The following is a 20,578-nucleotide window of genomic DNA, read 5'->3' as shown; positions in this document are numbered from 1 at the left end:
AAATCTTCAGCAAGTATTTAGTTTATCTTCCACCACCCTCAGAGCTGATCACAGAACTGTCTGTGTCCTGTAACAGTAACATTTATACGAAATGCTTATTTTACACACCTAAATAGCACAAAATGTCTCTTGAGATTAACTTTTCTTTTTTTACGACAGGGTCTCACTATGTAATCTTGGGTGGCCTCAGACTTGCTATGTAGACTAGGATGGCCTTGAACTCAGAGATCCTCCTGTCTCTTCCTCCCAAGAAATTAACTCTTATAAATTTCTTTAGCATATTAAATTCTGATCATATTAAATTGTGCTCAGTCAGTTTTTCTACAGATGAACATAATGATCAGCTAACAATTTTAAGAATAAAAGATAATTCTTACACATAGAGCCTATGTTTAGAGACAGAAAAAAATGTGACTAAACATGTTGCCTATGGTAACTGCCTATTCCTTGCATTTTAAATAATTTAATTATTTAAGTTATTTTTGGACTATGCTTAAGTTTGTATTAATCATATTATATCTCTTCCCCAGTAGTATAGACAAGCAAGAGCTAAACAAGAATAATTCTTCAGTATTAAATGTTTTGGAAAATGACAAAGGAACTGGTAAAATAAAACATTCAAGAAATTATCATGTCCCTAAAAACGTATTACTACAGTGTCCATAAAGAGGTAAATTTCAAAAATTCTATTCAGTCCCTCTAATTATACTGAAGAGAAAATAAGCTGGGAAGAAACTAGGGAAGAAGGAAATTTCAGATGTTCCAAGAGCCTTTGAACTCCTTGAGTCTGAAAAGCTTCACTGTATAAACTTTTTATTTTGAGAGTTTCCTATAAGGTCTGGCAGCATTAAATGCTTCCAGTAGGAGGAAGCCATAAAATCAGCATTAAAGACCATTCCGGAGCGGACTGGAAAAACATTTCCATCATGATCTGGAACACAGTCACATTAACACACTGGTTATATGAAATCTTACACGTAACAGGAAGTACTTACCCCATATTGGTAAGTCATCTATGTACATCTGGTACCAATAGTGATTCTTGATAGCATACACAAATGCATCTCTCTTTTCTTTATCTAAGTCAATTTCACAATAAGTACCTGGCATCACATCATCTGCAAAGTAAAAACTACAAATTAATCTACTGGCTTGCAAAATCGTTACAGGAAATATAGCACAAGAAGAAAAGTCAGCATTTGCTTTAGTTAATGTCTATTCCCAATAGTTCAGAATGGTAGTAAATATATGGGAGCTCAGTAAGCTATCCTACCCACTTTTTTTTATATCTTTCATTACCTTAAGATGAAAAATTTTGATCATCTTTATTTTCAAAGATTACCTTACACAAAGAAAGCCCTCATATAAAAAAATACAAGAACAAAGTCATTTAAAAATAAATAAAACTGATATAAAAACAAAGAACAAAAAAAGCTTATGACACATAAGGAAATCTTCATTTACTGTGTGGAAAAGATTAAGGATATGAGCCGAAGCAGAGATAACAGTGGAGTTTAAGGTCACTCAGACACACATTTATTCCAACAGTACAGAAACCCAAGTCATCAGTGGCCACAGAGGCCATGAGGACTTCCAGTGATCCTTCATAATTATTAAAATTATAAGCCTAGCCTCTGTCTAATAGGCATTTCTGCTTATTAATCACTCAAAAATACCCTAAAGGTGAGTCATTTACATGTACTCTCTGGCCTATGGAACTTGGAGCTCACACTAACTCTAGCAGGAAGGCCATTCTAAAATTTTGAGCGCCCCAGTTTCTCCTCCACAGAGTAGTCTCTTGATTTCTCACCCCCTAAGACTGCCCCTTTTGCTGAGGAGGTTCCGAGTTTTATCACCACTTTATTAGGGCACTGCAAAAGGACACTAGTCGGTCATTTTAATGACATTCCTCTTTCAGACATGAAGGCAAACATAAACATCACTGATGACTCAACATTCTGGTTACCCAGTCAAAACAGCACTCTTCTCTTTCTCCTGGGGGCGAGGCGGGGGGGGGGGGGGGGGGGGGGGGGGGGGGGGGCGGGCGCGGGGACTGCTTTGAAGACAATGTGTACAAAGATGCCAAGTCACTGTCCACATTCTACATAACTGAAAAACTGGCCTAAAGATCTCTCACCTTAAATCACTGGTTGAAAATGACAACAGAGCATACCTCCCTCACCTAAAACACAAACCTACACATTCTGAAAAAGATGCAACTGAGATTTTAGCAATGTAAAAATCTTGAGGAGATTAAAAAAAAAAGTCATAAATTAGCAAATGTTGATACTTACTTTTCAAACAGATCACCACACTAAGTTTAGATCTCAGAACCTAAGTGCCACTGTGTACCCAATAAAAAAGTCCAGAAAATAACACTGCAAATACTGAGTTCTCTACGAATGTACCATGCCACTATCCTTACACTTTCTCTTTTGATGGCAATACTAAAACGGAAAAGTAGACTCTTACCTCAAATTCAATAGCACCTAGCAAAGTTATCATGAAATCACCATATATACACGAAGAGACACGGGTAAAGTATTGAGTTCTGGTTTGAGTACCATTACTCACTAGCTACCTGAACAAAAAACAAATGGTTTAACCTCTGTGACCCTCACAGTCCCTCAATTGTGAAAACTGAAAACAACTGTGTTGGCTCCTTTTAAGGCTGGAGTGTGAGTGTATTCACAGGGTTCCTAAGTACTTTTGCCCTCACACTCTGGAGAACATCATGAAAGTGTTACTTCCCCTGCCACAACCCCCCTGCCAGTGTACATTCACACAAAATTAAGTGCACAATTTCAGAGTGCCCATGGATGGACCTCTGAAGCCAGAGGTCTGGTTAAACTCTCTACATTCATAGCCCAGCACAGTCTGGAATACAATTACATACTCAATAACTGCCAAATAGATTTAAAAAAAAAAAAAAAAGATGGAATGGAAATACTGGTATATGCACAGTTAATTTAAAAACTATGTAAGAAGTACAGATTAACTGAGCAACCTGACAGGCAGCATAAACCACGCAATTTGTAGATGGCTGTTTGGAAATAGGGATCATGAACTGCCACTGGGCTTAGTGGTACAAGCCTGTAATCCCAGCTACTTGGAAGCTAATACAGAAGGATTGTAAACTCAAAGTCAGCCAGAGCTACAGAGGAAGCTCAAACCTAGGCCATCTAACTTAGCAAGGTTGTGTCTCAAAATAAAAAGTTAAAAAAGGGGGAAGGGGGGGCGCTAGAATTTGCTTTGCTTAACGTTCACGAGGTCCTCTCCTCAACTCAATCCCTATACTTAAGAAAGAAAGAAAGAAAGAAAGAAAGAAAGAAAGAAAGAAAGAAAGAAAGAAAGAAAGAAAGAAAGAAAGAAGGAAAGAAAGAAAGAAAAGGAAAAAGAAAGGGAGGAAAGAAGGGAAAAGAAACTGCCTTAAAATGTTTATTGCCTTTAAACTCTGTGTGTGTGTATGTGTGTTTAAAACCTTTGATTTAGTACTTCTACTTCTAAGAACTTAGGCTTGTAAAAGATTTATAGGTGCATTACAATACCTTATCCAAGAACTGACAAATGTTTGTTATTTCTAAAAAGAAAGAAAAAGGGCAAGGGAGGGAGCAGATCATCTTGCGACTAGAGTGGGGAGATTGCATCTCCTAATTACAGAGTAATATGCAGCCACATTTGAAGAATAAGAATAAACTCACAGAATGTTAGGAGAAAAAAAGGAATATAAAATAATTACATATAACTTACTGAGTAAGAAATACTCAACACTGACATATTAAATTAAGCACTATATAAGGGATGAGCTTTAAAAAATAATACAGGCAACAGGAATCCAATTGTCACTTTCTATGACAAGATCTCCCCACGGACCCCAGGCTGACTGGGAATTCTCAATCCTTCCATCTCAGTCTCACAAGTGTTACAATTACAGGAACTACAAACACACCCCATTTAATTTTATATATTTTTAAACAATTTAGATGAATAGAAATTTCTATTTTTATATTCTTCTGTAGATTCTAAATGTTATGTACTGAAACTGTATTACAATTAGCAAAGGCAGTAAAGAATCAAAGAACTGACAAATTTCAGATTCTAATTGTTTGGTTGGGTTAAAACACAGATGGATTGAAACCAACAGGAAGAAAAATCTAGCAGCAAGCTCTCATACCTCCAGATATCAAGGCACGTTTAAGCACAGGTGGTTTTCTTCTCCTGCCTAAAACCCCTCAAATGTCCGTAATAAAAGGATGTGAGTCCATCGGGACAAAAAGCAGAAAGCGGTGATAGTACTTTTCTATTGCTGTGACAAAACACCACGTCTAAGGCAACAGGAAGGAAGAGTTTGTTGGGCTTACAGTTCAGAGAGATCAAGGGTCCATCACAGCAGGGCAAACACGGCAGCAGCAAGCATGGCGGCTGGAGCAGAAGCTGAGGGCTCACATACCCAACCACAAGCACCAAGAAGAGAAAGCAAACTGAAATGGCTTTGAAACCTCAAAGCCCATCCACCCCCAGTGACACACTTTCTCCAGTAAGGCCATACATACCTCCTATCCCGCCCAAACAGCACCACCAACAATATCTGATCTGTGGGGATGTTCTCATCCAAACCATCACAAACGAAAAGAAGAGCTTAATACATTTTTGGAAAAGGAAAAACAGAGAATATGACCAGCGACATAACACAGGGGAGACCAGAACAAGAGAGCTGCCTAGGAGAGAGAGAGAGAGAGAGAGAGAGAGAGAGAGAGAGAGAGAGAGAGAGAGAGAGAGAGAGACTGATATCACAGAATGCGTAAGATACTGTAGACCTTGAAATATAAACAACAGATGTAAGGGCTGAACATATAGAGTAATTACATGCAAATATTTTTACGAAATGGACATGATGGTAGCTTACACCTTTGATCCCAGGACTTAGAAGGCAAGAGACAGAAAGACCACAAGTTTGAGGCTAACCTGGGGTACTTAACAAGATCTTGTCTAAAAAAACAAACAAACCCAAGAGCTGAGGATGTCACTCAAATAAGATGAATAAGTAGAAAATGATGACAACGACAAGGAACCCAAAAGGCTATGAGACTGGATGCTCATGTTCTTTCCCTACCCACCACACAGCTAGATGAATACCCTCAACTTGTCCCCTGCGTGGGAGACAGAGACAGACCTTCCTTTCTAGAATTCCTAGGGCTCCAGAAGTAGTAACAGTGGAAACAGCAGAAGGGACAGAAAAGAGGGTGAGGGATTGCCTTCAGTAAAAATCTTCTAGCTGAAGGAGTAGACCTGCTACTCCAAGTTCTTTCCCCATCCTTTGGCAGTCAGGGCTATTCCACCCAGGCAGATATCCAACTAGAAATGTTGCCTTTGGGAATGAGAGCAGCCAGGATGGAGAATCCCTTAGCTTTAGTCTATAAGGATTTAAACAGCACTGACATTTCTCCATAGCTGCAGAATTCAAAATTAACCAAACCACTCAAGGTAAAAAGAAATACAAAATGCCATCTGTATATTAGGTTAGGGTATTCAAAGAAAAAATAATTTAAAAAAAAAAAAAAAAACCTAATACAGTATGTGGAAAGGAAGAATCCCTAAAAGTCATTATTTTTCAACTATTAATGCCCTTTATTATACCATAGGATTCTCAAATAATAGGGAAAGGAGCAGTGACCTCCTCTGGTTAAGAATACTACCCCGGTAGGCATGATGGCTCACACCTGTAATCTCAGCATTTGGGAGACTGAGGCAGAGGATCATAAGTTCAAAGCCAACATCAGCAAAGGCCAGCAAGGGATATACAATAAGCTCTAGGCTTAGGCTAACCTGGCTCACATAGTAATGCCTTTACACACACACACACACACACACACACACACACAAAGAGAGAGAGAGAGAGAGAGAACAAACAAAACAAACATAAGAATTACGATTTCAGATCATTTAATAATCAAAAAGAACCAATTGTCATACAAGTACACATTATCCAGGTGCTAGACAATTTATTAAGAGCTTACTCAGTCTTAGCAGCTAGGGTGTGCAAGAATGCACTAGCCTAATGGAACCAGCAGGAGAGTACAGTAGTTTGGGAACATATAAAATTCTACGATCAGTAAACTAATAATCAGAACTGCTAATATAAACAAGTAGAATTCAGATCCATACTATGTATATTAGTAGGCACAGCACTCACCATTTCTCAAACATAAACTATACACCAGGTACTTTTAAAAGTACATTATCTCACTTAAACCTAACAATGATTCTATCAGGTATACTATTCCCCATGCTTCCCAGACAAGAACTACAAAAGATCAAAGACATTGAATTATCTGCCTACAACCAGACAAGTAGGCACAAGCAGAGCTGAGCTGTACCATGTCTGATTCTAAAACACAAGTTCTTTCTACTCCATAACAGCAGTGTTCTAAGAGATAGTACCCATAATCAGAAAGCAATGAATTCAGGCCTGGCTCAATGATCCTAATATAGACCTATGCTTATATTTAATGCACTTTCTCTAAATGGTCTCAATTAGCATTTTTGTCTAGCACTAGCATATAAAAAAAGAAAAGAAAGAAAGCTGTGCATAAAATCTGAAGTGAGAGGCATCTTAAAACGGTCTGTCTTCAGACCAAGACTATGGTTAGTTCCTTAGCATAATCTCTCTAGTGACCTTCAATGCTACAAAATGGTACCAATTCAATTAGCCTGATAGAATCTGCTAGGTTAAAAAAAAAAACAAAAACTGTTTCTGTACACATGTATATGTATGTATGTGTGTGTGTTTATATGTATGTGTGTGCAGTGTATGTGTGTTGTTTTCAAAATTTTACTTCATATGAATATACCTTCAGAAGAATCATTAAGAGTCAAATGCTTGATATGAAAGACTAAGAACAAATAGTAGCTGGTACATGTGTGCAATCCCAGCACTCAGGAGGTACAAACAAGAGAGTAAGAAGTTCAAGGCCTGCCTCAGCTACACAGCACATTTGAGGCCAGCCTGAGTTTCCTGAGTCCCTATCTTAACACACCTCAAAATAATAAACAAACAAACAAATAAATAAATGGTTCACATTGAGACAGTACTGGTCTGGCTTCTACAGCATTATCAGTATGTGTGATATCCCGTGAACAAATTGCCCATATCTGGGTCTCCAAAAGTGCATTCTACCTTTCAAAGTTTATAAAAATATGAGTAATAATCAGGAACACTTCCAAAGCATGATCATCTCTATCCATGAACCAAAGAAACAAAAGCCTACAGTAGTGGGAAACAGAAATCAATTCCCACTGGCTACTTCATTTGGACTACCCAAGTTAGCAGCTGTTTTGGCAGTATTCAGCTAAGGCACAGAGCTAGCTGGCTAGGTCCCAAGAACTGCTACCTTTCGGGGGAATAACAACTGGTAGTTCTTTCATCCCTCAAGTGTTTAGCTTAATCTGAAAAGAAAACAAACCTCACTTTCAAGCCCATGAAAACAGCCTCCAACTATTTATCTCCATCTCAGACTCGAGGAAGTAGAAGAAGAAAGGAAGGTTAAAGACTGCTGAAGAAATATTTCTTCAGATAAGTAAGGCATAAGGGCTTCAAATCTGATGAAATCACTGCACCAAAGCAGGATTTGTGGGTTTACTCTCTCTCTCGCTGGCTCCTCTCTATTAAATGAGACATGCCTCCTGAATATGGAAAAGGAGACACTAGGTGGATAAATATAGTATTCAGATTCTCAAAGATCACATGTTCTAGTTTAGTTTCTTCATATTTATGATTAAATATTTCAATTATCTTATTAAATTAAAACATATGCCTCAGGGTATGTTTCTAACACTCATAAAATTATAGGCCACACCACTGTGGTTTAAATATACAATTCAATTTTATAATTAAGTCCCAAAGGACATTATGGGGGAGGTATAAAATGTGCACCCATTTTCAAAACAGATCTGTAACAAAAAAAATCTGATAAATAAAATAATTTAACAAATCAAAGTAACATTTCCTTCATATCTTATTTCATAGCCTACTCCCAATGCTCTAAAAATATCAGAAGGCAGTTCCTATTCATATTATACACCCATGGACTCAATGAAGTCAAAACTGGAGCAAATAATTTTACTAGTTGATACAGCAAAAGAAATGAAGCTAAAAACAAAGTTCCCGAGAACAATGCCCATGTTCTATTAAAAATCAAGACCCTTGATTAAAGATTCTGCAGAACTCCAACTTCCTAGAGATGTTTTAGCCATAGTACTGCCTATGCCTGTGCAGGGAACCAGTGTCTGCGTAGGGAACCAGAGGCTGTGCAGGGAACCAGCGCCTGTGCAGGGAACCAGTGCCTGTGCAGGGAACCAGTGCCTGTGCAGGGAGCCAGTGTCTGTGCAGGGAGCCAGTGCCTGTGCAGGGAACCAGTGCCTGTGCAGGGAACCAGTGCCTGTGCAGGGAACCAGAGGCTGTGCAGGGAACCAGTGCCTGCGTAGGGAACCAGAGGCTGTGCAGGGAGCCAGTGCCTGCGTAGGGAGCCAGTGTCTGTGCAGGGAGCCAGTGCCTGTGCAGGGAACCAGTGCCTGTGCAGGGAACCAGAGGCTGTGCAGGGAACCAGTGCCTGTGCAGGGAGCCAGTGCCTGTGCAGGGAACCAGAGGCTGTGCAGGGAACCAATGCCTGTGCAGGGAACCAGTGCCTGTGCAGGGAACCAGTGCCTGCGTAGGGAACCAGAGGCTGTGCAGGGAACCAATGCCTGTGCAGGGAACCAGTGCCTGTGTAGGGAACCAGTGCCTGCGTAGGGAACCAGAGGCTGTGCAGGGAACCAATGCCTGTGCAGGGAACCAGTGCCTGTGCAGGGAACCAGTGTCTGTGCAGGGAGCCAGAGGCTGTGCAGGGAACCAGTGCCTGTGCAGGGAACCAGTGCCTGCGTAGGGAACCAGAGGCTGTGCAGGGAACCAGTGCCTGTACAGGGATCCAGAGGCTGTGCAGGGAACCAGTGCCTGTGCAGGGAACCAGTGACTGTGCAGGGAACCAATGCCTGTGCACGAATACTCTAACAAACTTCACAGAAGAACACACTAAGATTAAACACAACGTCTCACAGATGGCTCCAATAGGCTTCCCCTCATGTTTAACAGTGTCTGACCTAAATCTTAAATATTCTATAGGTGCTAAGAGGATGAATTACACTCTGAGTATACTGTACAAGTTAAATCTGTGGTTTTACACAAACTTCTCAGGAACCGCGTATCCCTTTGGAGACCCACACCTCCAAAAATTACTTTACAATGATATTATGAGGCCTTCCCTGGCCATATATGTATCTAATAACTGAAGATTTACCAGAAAAATATTTTTCAGAAAGAACTATGTTAGAGAAACATTCTGTTAACAATTTACTTGGCTAAACATCCTATAATATACAACCCCATACAATGAAATTACCTGGCTCCAATGTCAGCAAGGACTATTGATGTTGACCTACCTTTAAATTTAATATCCAGGCCACTAAATTCTAATTCAACTCCTTGAAGTGCTTCTCCCAAAGTTTCATGGTAATGACTGATACTTTTTTTTGACCCTACGCAGAATGGAAGTGAAAAATATTTATATGTTTCTTGGCGATTGTGGTAGGGTCCAACAGTATTCATCCATAAAACAACTTCTTCTTTATCTTGATACTGTAACAAGAAAAACAAGACATGTGCTTTTAAAATATCTAATTCAATTAATGTATTGTCTGCATTCATTCTAGAAAGGTGAAACAGTAGAAACTTAATCTGAGTACCACTGCCCACACTTTCAAAAGCAAGCTTCGTGACTCTTAAAATGTTGTCCTGACTGTGGTCTCAGGATCCATTTTCTCCAAACTTTGTTTTACAAAAGTCAATATTTTTAAAAAGTCCAACGGCTCCTAAGAGTAGGTAATAGTAAGCCCCAAACCAACAAAATTTGACAGGGAAACCTGCACAAGGAAGGAGGAAACAAAATCAACAGCTTATCTAGACCCTCATGTTAATCATTAGGTTCCCTCCCCCCACAAACTAATGTCAGCACAAATAAATACAACCTTCCTTCTCTCAGTCTTTCTCACAGATACTGGTCAAAGTACTAGACCAGAGACAAATAACTAAAAAGAGAAAAGCAACACAGGAACATTCAAAGCCAATCCCACCTGTCAAGAAAGACTCACCTTGCATGTATATTTCTTTGAATAATATACCTCTAACTATCAGTGAATATTACATGTCGCCACATATAGGCCCAGGATGGCCAACTTCAACTTTTTATGGCCCAGCAGTAGGATCTGCCAAAGATTTCTTAAAATCGCTATGAATTTAAAATTTATAGCAATATTAACTAGACACTATCAGATTTCTTTTTTAAAATATTTATTTTTAAATTGTGTGTGTGTGTGTGTGTGTGTGTGTGTGTGCGCGCGCGCGCGTGCGTGCGCGCCCTTGGAGGCCAGAGGCATCAGATCTACCCAGAACTGGAGGTACAAGGAGCTGTGAGCCGCCCTATACGGGTGCTAGGAACTGAACTCTGGTCATCTACAAAATCAGTAAGTGCTCAGGTATTTAAAGTTAACTAACAGTATTAAAAGTTGGTCCAATGGAATAATATTTATGAAGTGCCTAGCATGTGCCAACAATTGTGTTGGTCACTGAGGATCCTGTTTTCAACAGAATGTGTTCCCCACCCTATTGATCTCTTAAAGGGAAAAAAATCATGTAACAGGAAGCTATCCAACTAGCAACTACAGGAATTTCTATTTCCAGTTCTCCCACAGAAAATTGATCGATGAACACTTTCAACAAAAACCTATCTTTTTTTGTTTTGTTTTTTTGAGACATGGTTTCTCTGGGCAGCCCTGACTGTCCTGGAACTAGCTCTGTAGACCAAGCTAGCCTCGAACTCACAGAGATCCGCCTGGCTCTGCCTCCCAAGCGCTGGGATTAAAGGCGTGCGCCATCACCGCCCAAAATCTATCATGTTTACAATCAAATTCACCCTACTCAAATCTACCAGTTTCAACTGTTTTCCTAATGATACTACAATTCTCTAGACATGGAGATTCAAACCCAAGGGTCTTTGTCTTCCAAAGAACCCCAAACCACCAGCTTATCTACTCTTACCCCCAAAATTGGCTTCTTCCTTTTCTACTCATAACACCACCACCCTAAAACATACTAAATGCCTGGTTTTCATACAAGACATCATTCAGGTCACCAAAGAAACAAAAACTATCTTACTGTTCATATACACAGGCAGCATATAGCAAGCCCTAAGTTAGATATTAAGACATAAGGACAATAAAAAGATCCTTCTTGCCTGGCAGAGTGGCATATGCCAGGCATGGTGACACATTAATTCCAGCATTTGGGAGGCAGAGACAGGAGGTTCTGAGTTCAAGGCCAGCCTGGTCTATGCAGTGCATTCCAGACCAGCCAGAGTTACATAGTCAGATCATGTCTCAAAAATAAAGACTACTTTTCTTCCCTTCAAGTTCCCAATCCACACAGAACCATACAAGTAAGTGATTAACAATGGTGGAAAGGTGTTGATTACAGAGAGCTACTGTAGCAACAATAAAGGAACAATTAATCTCACTTCAGCAGAGAAAAGTCAGAGTGAATAGTCATACAGAAAACCACACGCTGCTCCAAGTCAGTTCGGAGAACTACTACAGCTAATCTCCACTTGTGAAGTAAAGAATCAAGGGTCTGAGTACAGGTGTCTCCACAGACCTCCATCCATAACTATTCCTTTTATTCGGGGGCACGACTGACAAGTCTGTATGTAGGTCATTGTTCTCCCATAATGCACGACCACAGAGCACTAATCAAAGTACTTCTTTCTACTTACACATCCTCAGAATTCTCCAAACTGAGATCTACAACAACCACTTCTCTCTGATCAGAGTTCCAAGAATTAAAACCTACTTACCAAGTCGAAATGTTACAATGTACAAAAGTATTTAATACCACTGGTACACACTGAAGATATGGTGACATGTTAAGTTCACTGGAGACTTAGTCTCAAGTATGCACTGACTATAACAGTATACATCAGAAAAAAAAGAAAGGAGAGGGAGCAACACTTGAGAATGGAATATCATATAGAAGTGCCCACTAATGAGAACCTGGCCCTGAATCCTGCCAAGTCTGTACAAGAAAATACCTTTGCGATAAACCTCACAATATATGTATTGTTTAGAAATTAAAAAAAATCTGAACATAATTATTTCTTTAAGCCATTCATTTTATATACAATGATACAGTTCAAGGATTACCATGTAGATTAAACCCACATTCTGAAATAAAGTTAGTCATCCGGAACATCTGTGAAGCTTTGACAGTCTGGTAGAGTTGTGTGCTACATGAGCCAAGAACTACAATAAAAATGTGCACATTCTCTGGTCTAAGATGTTCTCTAGGATTAAGGTAGCGGCCAGAAACACAAAGTTGCAGGTGAACTGTAAGAACTGTAACAACAACGTGTCCCCTTCTGCAGTCTCCGACTCTCTGGGAACAGGGCTCAAGCAATGATCAGGAGCACACTGGAGTTGCCCTGAGCACTAAGGCACAAACAATGCTTCACTTCTTTTACAGGGCTCCTTTATGCACTCAGATACAATGAACTTAAAATGTTTATTACTTCATCCTAGACTTTATTCGACTCTGAAAATAAGAGCTCCCGAGCAAGGTCAAGAATTCATTCTCACTGAGCATGGTGGCACATACTAATCTTATGCTCAGGAAGTTGTAGCAAGAGGATTATGAGTTTGAAGCCAGTCCACACTACATAGTGAGACCCTGTCTCAAGAAAAACCAGAGTTTTATCTTAAGAGAAAAAAACATGTTTAAAGATATCTTGAAGCTCAAAGAACCAAAAGGAAGATTTCAAAGAACCGTGTAAGGAGATGGGAAAGCTTTTTCTCCCCTCAAGCTGCAGACAAATTCTCTGAGCTCCTGAGGTCTGGAAGAAGGCTTTTCCTTCACTAATCTACCTCTTAGAAACTAGCTGCGGTAAAGGTGGGTCTAATTCCCTCCCAAAACATCCCAACAAGTCCTAGCAAACACTTAAAATACTCTGCTTAGAAAAATTGCACTGGGCAACAGCACTTAGAAACAGGATTTAAAGTTGACCTGAAAAACGTTATCTGGGGGAAAGGACTGTCAAGGAAGCAGAGCAGAGGTCCCTAGCATGACAGTAATTCCTTCCGTCTGAAGCCTCTGGGGAAGTGGCTGGAGGAAAGGAGAATGCAGCTTCTTGCATTCTTCACCTGTCACTCCCCAGCCCTCAGAAGACTTTCCCTGGAACACTGCTTCCGCACTGTCCACTCCAGTGGAAAGGCTTTAGGCCTGCCCTCCTCTCCTCTTATACTTCACCTTTTCTCTTCTGTCTCTCCCTGCAATCCACCATGCCCATCTTTTCTCCAGGTAGTCAAATTCCACTTGCCCTTCAGAAGTGCTGACCACTCCTTTCTCAATTCCTCAGGGATGGTCTTAACTGACCACCCCTAGCACAGCATGACCTTATCACCTTCAGTGATAGCACCACACTAGCTGCCATTTTATAACCACATACCAGCAGCTAGGCCTAGTCCTAAAGTCTTTGTGCCAACATGATCTCTTCTCAAAACTCCGTAAGATAGGCTGTATTATGCCTGTTTTACAGATTCAAAACAAAAACAGGAGCGATGTTAAATAGCCAGAAATGGTAGAATACACGAGTAAATCCCAGCCTTTGGAAGGATGAGGTAGAGGCAAAGGAAGTCTGATGCTATATCAGGCTCCATAACAATTCTAGGTCAGTCTTGGTTACCCAGCAAGACCTTGTCTCATAAATAAATTGTTCAAGCTCATATAATTATTAGTTCCAAGTTTACAACTTAGCACTATACTTTTGTTGACTTCTAGTTTTATTAACCAAAAGGAAAAAATGAATTTTAAAAAAAGCACAGCTGTACAGAGCAACGAAAGTGCGCGGCCCTCAGTGCCAACCTTTTCTCTTGAGACTTGGATCTGCCCTAAAGGAAAACACTTCAGATACTACTTGCACTCTGATCTCTAAAGTCAAGCCCTTCTTCTCAAGTATAGTGCTGGGTCCCATTTATTCTGTTTATGCTGGAGGTGAGGACCCCAAAACCTTATTCCCTGACAGAGGTCATCAATTTTTTCCTCAAGAGGAAGACTGAAAAAAACCATTGCTGACCTCTTTCTAAAACCAGAATAAGGAAATCAGAAATTATGCTGCCCACTAAGGATCAGGAGCTCAGGATAAGGCCTCCAATGCTACCTTTCATTTTACAGGAAAGGAACATGTTGACTTCAAAGTGCTTTTACCAGAGAAAGCAAAATCTGTTTCTGCAAGTATTTCAGAAATTAGTTTCAAAAGCCTTTCAATTATTTAAAACCACACATAAGGATGTTAATAGAAATAAATTGGAAGTGCGGTTTTGATTCACAGGTTGAGATAACCTTTTTTAAAATAGCTTTGTACCTAAACTTTCAGTCTATCACTAAGTACAACCCAAAACAGGCTCAAGTACGGCATTTCCTACAAGCCAAATCTGCACCAGCACATTCACAAACTCATTTATAGGACATGCCGTATTCTCAAGATAAACCTTCAAATCCATTTCTAACGTTCCTATACTTCTAACAGAGACTAAGACAAAGGCTGCTTTGCCAAGCAAACAAATCCTACTCCAAGGGCCAGAGAGCTGATTCAGTAGTTAGGAGCACTTGCTGCCCTTGGAGAGGCTTCAGGGTCAGTTCTCAGCACCCATATGGCAGCTCACAATCAGCTGTAGTTCCTGTTCTAGGGGGAATCTAAGACCCTCTTCTGGTCTTCATGGGCACTGCATGCACGTGGTACCTTTAGACAAGTCAAACATCCATACACAGAAAATAAAAATAAGTCTTTCTTAAAACCTTTTTCCAAATCAGTGGTACAATATAAAATGCTTCTGGTAGAGGGAAAGTAAGCCATCCTAGACACAAGTGGGGTCCTCCCCACATCAGAAGTCCTGAAACTACAATTACAAAGGACTACAAAGAAATGGGGTCCCAAGAGGTCCTAAAGATGTATGCCTAAGATTATGACCTTACATGAGGAATGGTCTGGTTTTGTTCACTGTGCTTTAAGCAAGCTTCATGCTTCCATCACTGAGTATCTTTGTCCCTAATGGTTACTTACTCACTCAAGTCACTCAATAGACACTAGCTAAGTACTCCCAGGACTAAGCACAGTGCCACACTATATATGTAGCAGGTGTGAAGGAAGGGGAGGAACACAAATGACAAGACACAACTTTGTGATCATGCTGAGAAACAGAACCCATAAAAATCCTAAGTGCTTTTCACCCACTGAGTGATCCTTACTCCCTTCACTTAAAGACCTTTAAAAAAGGGTGGGGGGGCCGGGTGGGGGTAGGGGGGAGGTCCTCATTATGTAGTCCTGGCTGGCCTGGAACTCACAGAGGTCTACCTGCCTGTCTCCCAGTGCTAGGATTAAAGGTGTGTACCACTATGTCTGGCTTTAAAGAGACCTTTTGGTGACCCTACAATCATGTAGTAAGAGACTGTGTTCAGTGAGTGGAAGTATTCATTAGTTTTCATTTCAAACAGTATGTCCTATAATCTACAGTCCAACTTTTAAAAACTAAAAGTAGCACATACTCCAGAAGTTGACAGCACATTCTCTTCTCATTTATTTTTCTAGGAATGTCAGAAGAACTTTGGACAAATCAGCCCACAAAGAACACAGGGGAGGGGCTCAGTGGGTAGGCAGAGGTACTTGCTGCTAACCCTGACAGCCTGAATGTCAGTTCCAAGTCTACACGGCAGAAGAGCCATCGCCCACAAGCTCTCCCCTGACCTCCACATGCCCACTGTGGCACATGCACTCTCACCAGCCCAAACCACAGAAAAAAATTAACAAGTAGATGTAAAAACTTAAAAAAAACCAAAACCCTAAAGAATACTATATGGATCAAATGGCAAGCTAAATCCTAGTTAAGTAGTAGATACAGAAAAGGGGGGGGAGGACTTTTGGGGATAGTAAGAAGTAGTCATTCCTTCTTAGAACCAGCTACTAATTTGGGGGACCCATTACAAAATAAAAGTATCTAACCAGAAATAACGATGCATGCTAATCGCCCCAGCTATTCAGAAAGCAGGAGAATCACTTGAACTCAGCCAAGAATTCCTGACCAGCTTGGCCAACACTGAGACTTCGTCCCCCCAAAAATCAACAGCAAAGGGCTAGAGAGATGGCCAAGCAGTTAAGAGTGCTAGTTATCTTCCAGAGGACCACGGTTTGGCTCACCACCACCTGGAACTCCAGTTCCAAGGGATCCAACACCCTCCTATGGCCTCCAAGGGCAAATGCACACATGAACACACTCTGACACAGACACATGTGCATAAATAACAAATTTTTACAAATAAAAGTATTTAAAAAGCATTAAGAAAGAAATAGGTAGGACCTTTTGTTCAAAAGTAATTTCAAGATGGTGATGAGTGGGCAATGAAACAAAAGGGAAGAGTCCTGCATGACTGCTCATGCTACCTGCCCACTGTGCCCACGAGCGGGCCCTATTCCTTCTAACACTAGTACAAACCTCTCAGTAACAATACAGCATGGACCTCGGCTCATCCAAACGTTTCTTCATGCACCTAAAAGTGTTTTACAGTCCTGTTTTAAAGAAAATGAGCTACAGAGACATCACCTGAGTCGACTAAAGACGTTAACATGGCCGAGGAAGATGGCTCAGTTGGTAAAGTCCTTCACCCACATAAGAAACCAGAGGAGGTGGTAACACTTGCAATACCAGCACTTGGGAGGGAGAGACAGGAGGGTCCCTGGGGCTTGCTGACTAGACAGTCCAGCCTACTGAGTGAGCTTGAGGACCAGTGAGGTAACTACTTAAAAAAAAAAAAAAAAAAGGTGGAGAGCAACTGAGGATACACTTAATACTAACCTCTGACCTCCACACGCATGCTCACACACGTACACACATACATACACACACACACACACACACACACACACACACACACACACACACACACACACACACCATACCCATATACAAAAACACAGACAATTTGTTTTCAAGACTTATTTACTTGTAGAATGTGTGGAATCAAATCCCACCTCTATCTCTACTGGGTACAACCTCCTACACATGACCACCTCTCTAGTCCTCTTTCCTTATCTATTAGAAGGGTGCATCATCTGCCTCCCAAGGTTATTTATTTGGGGGTTCTGTGATTTCAAACTGGGGCCTTGCACACCACAAGCAATATACATACACTTACTGTGAGTTAATGTAGAGAGAGCACTTACAACAGGACTAAGCACATACTATTCCAAATTGTATTAGTATTACATCTGTGCTGTCTTAAAAGGAAATGGTCTAAGGGGCAAGCTTTAGCTTCTGAAAGATATTTTTAATTAATAATTCAATCCCACAGTGTTTTTTTAAACACCCACTCAGCAATCTTCCCTTGACAATTTGTCTCTTCCCAAAATATCAATTCTCTCTTCACTAGCTACTTCTGCCTTCTTGGAATAAATAAATTAAAAAAAAAAAATCACTTGATTAGAGAGAGCCCTATTAGCCAGCCAAGGTGAAGATCTATGTTTCAAGAAATATTTATAAGAAACTTAGAAAGGGGCTGGAGAAATAGCTCAGTGGTTAAGAGCAGTGGCTGCTCTTCCAGAGGACCTGAGTTCAATTCCCAGCGCCCACATGGCAGCTCACAACTGTCTGTAACTCCAGTTCTAGGGCACCCGAAACCCTTACACAGACATACATGTAGGCAAAACACCAATGCATATAAAATAAAAACAAATAAATTATTTAAGAAACTTAGAAAGAGTAAAGGATCTGTTCAATGTAGACATGCAATGAATTAATGTTCACTCTCAATTTTTGTCCACAAACCATCTCACATGTGCCATATCATCTTCACACTAAGTCCTTTTGGGACAAAAGTGCAGATCAGAGATACAGCCTTGCTTGGCATTTGTGAAGCCATGTCTTTCAGGCCCAGTACGGGGGGGGGGGGGGGGGGGGGGTGTGAAGGGTGAGGGGTGGGATATCTCCTTTTATCAAATATTTTATATGCATAAAAATTAAAACATTCCAGGTGTAGTCAGACGTGATAGTGCACATCTTTAATCTCAGCACTGGGAGGCAGAGGCAGGTGGATCTCTTGAATTCAAGGCCAGCCTGGTCTACAGAGCCAGTTCCAGGACAGTCAGGGACCACAAATAAACCCTGTCTCAAAAAAAGAAACATTCCATTCAGTGGTGGAGTATGTACCTACAACACACAAGGGCCTGGGTTCAATCCCAGGGAATGAATGAATGAATGAAGTAAATAAATGACATTCCTAGCAGTATTTGATCGAATTTGGCAGTTCAGAGCACTTGTTGCTCTTGCAGGGCCCCCAGGTTTGGTTCTCAGCATTCACTGTAACTCCAGCGCTGACACCCTCTTCTGGCCTCTAAGACACTCGGCACATACGTGATGCACATACCTTTATTCGGGCAAAACGGTCACATAAAATAAAAATAAATAAACTTTAAAATGTTTATCATGGAAACTGCCACTTACATATTAAATTTGTGAATTATGCTAGTTTTTGTACACTTACAATTTATTAAGTTATAAACTACAGCCTCCCTCCTCATAGGGGTATAAAATACAAGATTTAAAAAGTAGAATATAAATCTGTAAGTCTATATGGCGGAACTAATAAAACTTCAGGATTTTACATAGGAACTGAAGTACTAAAAAATTATCAAATACTATTTAAACTACTGAACAAAACGATACTTGCTGGGTATTGAAAAGAAATCAAATCATTCTAGTCTATACATAGTCTCTGTATACTACACACACACACACACACACACACACACACACAAAGTTACCAGTTCAGTGTTTCTCTGAAAAAACTTACATATACACACAATTGGATTCTGGCTAAAATAAGATGTCAGCTAATCCAGGCCACAGAACAAAGTTTTGTTAACTACAAACAACACCTTAAAGTCTGGCCCTTTAAATGAGAATGCCCTCACTTCCCCACCGATCAGCTACAACCCGACATTCTCCGTATCTTTCAAATTTAGTAAACACACAACTTCTCAGGCAAAAATTCTATCAATAAAAATAAAAACAATTATTCGCCAAGCAACCTTGTAGATTTATCTAACTTTCCTTGCTTCCCGCGTCTATCATTCTGGGGGGAAAAAAAAAAAACAAAAACAGAAAGCCAGAGCGTTACAGCTCTAGGTGAAAGTCACTCCAAGAGTCATTAAATCCAAGCTTTGATGTGGAAATACAATTAAATAAGCCGCCAATCAACTTCAGACCAAATGCAAAAGTGAGTGGGGGTGTGGCCTGAGGGCTGGGTGACTCGGGCCCCTGGGGTCAGAGCTGGCCCAGTTAGAGGCCGACCACCGGGACCCGACGTCCTCTGGGGACTGGCGGAGCGCGGACAAAGTTACAGGAAAGGCCTGGGACCTAGTGCGTGCAAGGTGAAGACGTGTCTACGTGTAAACCGCTCACACCTCCGGTTCACTGAAGCTGTCCCCCCACCCCACCGTTTCAATCCGGTTCCGACAGAGAAGGGTGGGAAAAGGCCGGAGCGGGCCATGAAGTGATGGGTATTTCCTGGTTGGCAAGCGCCTGGTGAACACGGTGCATCCATCTTCCGCCGTGTTGTGTCCCACAGCGTCCGGTCTCCCGGCTCCAGAGCCCGTTACTGGGCGACCCCCGGGCCCCAGCCCCGAGAGGCGGAGCCGAGGAGCAAGGCCCAGGCAGCCGGGAGTGCACGAAAATGCTTCCTCCCAGCTCCCGCGGATCCGGCCCCGCCATGCCCGACCGGAAGGAGCGCTCGGGCGGCCGCGGGGCTGCACCGGGCCTCCAGGCCGCACCGGGCCTGGCGGGGGCGGCAAGCGGGGGAGCGGGCCGGGGGCGACCGCGCGGCTCGCTTCGCCTCACCGTGTGTTCGTGCTCGTCAGACCGAGCCCGGGGCAGCAGCAGCAGCAACAACGCGGCGGCCGCCGCCACGCCAGGAGCGCCCGGCAGCGGCCTCATCCTCCGCGCTCCCACAGGCCGGGCGCCGGCCCACCGACTCCTCCTCCTCCGCCGCCGCCGCCGCCGCCGCCGATTCACATCCACCGGGCGCGGACAGACGCACGGGGCCCGGGCCCAGCCGCTGCCTCCGCCGCCGTCACCGCCCGCTCCGCGCCGCCCCCGCCCCCCGGCCTCCGAGCCTCTTCCTCTGACTCAGCCACGTCATCCGGCCACCCCGGCACACGCCGGAAGTCCTCCCGACGCGGGGCCGCAACCGCCGCCGGCGCGCGCAGGCCGTGGGGCTGAAGGGTTCCGGAACCGGTGTGCAGCCGATCGCTCTGCTTCAGCCTCGGCCTGAGTCCTCGCGCTGTCAAGCCGAAGCCTCCTGGGCCGTAACCTTGGCTTCCTAGCTGGCCGTGACTGCGAAGTGGGGCGGGGCGGGTCATCTCACCAAGGGCCTGAGGCTCAACGCGAACACCCC

At 42.2% G+C, this 20,578-nt stretch overlaps 1 protein-coding gene across 1 annotated transcript in view; it reads right to left on the bottom strand.

Annotated features, from left to right (window-relative positions):
- Tm9sf3 (transmembrane 9 superfamily member 3) overlaps positions 1-20,252 on the bottom strand; it is a 59,104-nt gene extending 38,852 nt beyond the window's left edge. The window contains exons 1-3 of the mRNA XM_052761713.1: positions 20,023-20,252; positions 9,475-9,670; positions 996-1,118 (exon numbers count right to left, since the gene is read on the bottom strand). Coding sequence (XP_052617673.1) covers positions 996-1,118; positions 9,475-9,670; positions 20,023-20,118 — 415 coding nt within the window. The 5' untranslated portion in view covers positions 20,119-20,252. The remainder of the gene's footprint in view (positions 1-995; positions 1,119-9,474; positions 9,671-20,022) is intronic.
- Between the last annotated feature and the right edge of the window lie 326 nt (positions 20,253-20,578).

The sequence above is a fragment of the Peromyscus californicus genome, unplaced genomic scaffold (assembly GCF_007827085.1).
Source record: "Peromyscus californicus insignis strain IS unplaced genomic scaffold, ASM782708v3 Scaffold_4__1_contigs__length_199733344, whole genome shotgun sequence".
In the NCBI taxonomy this organism is placed as follows: Eukaryota; Metazoa; Chordata; class Mammalia; order Rodentia; family Cricetidae; genus Peromyscus; species Peromyscus californicus.
The sequence above is the reverse complement of the archived record's forward strand: the minus strand, read 5'-3'. Positions and strand labels throughout refer to the sequence as shown.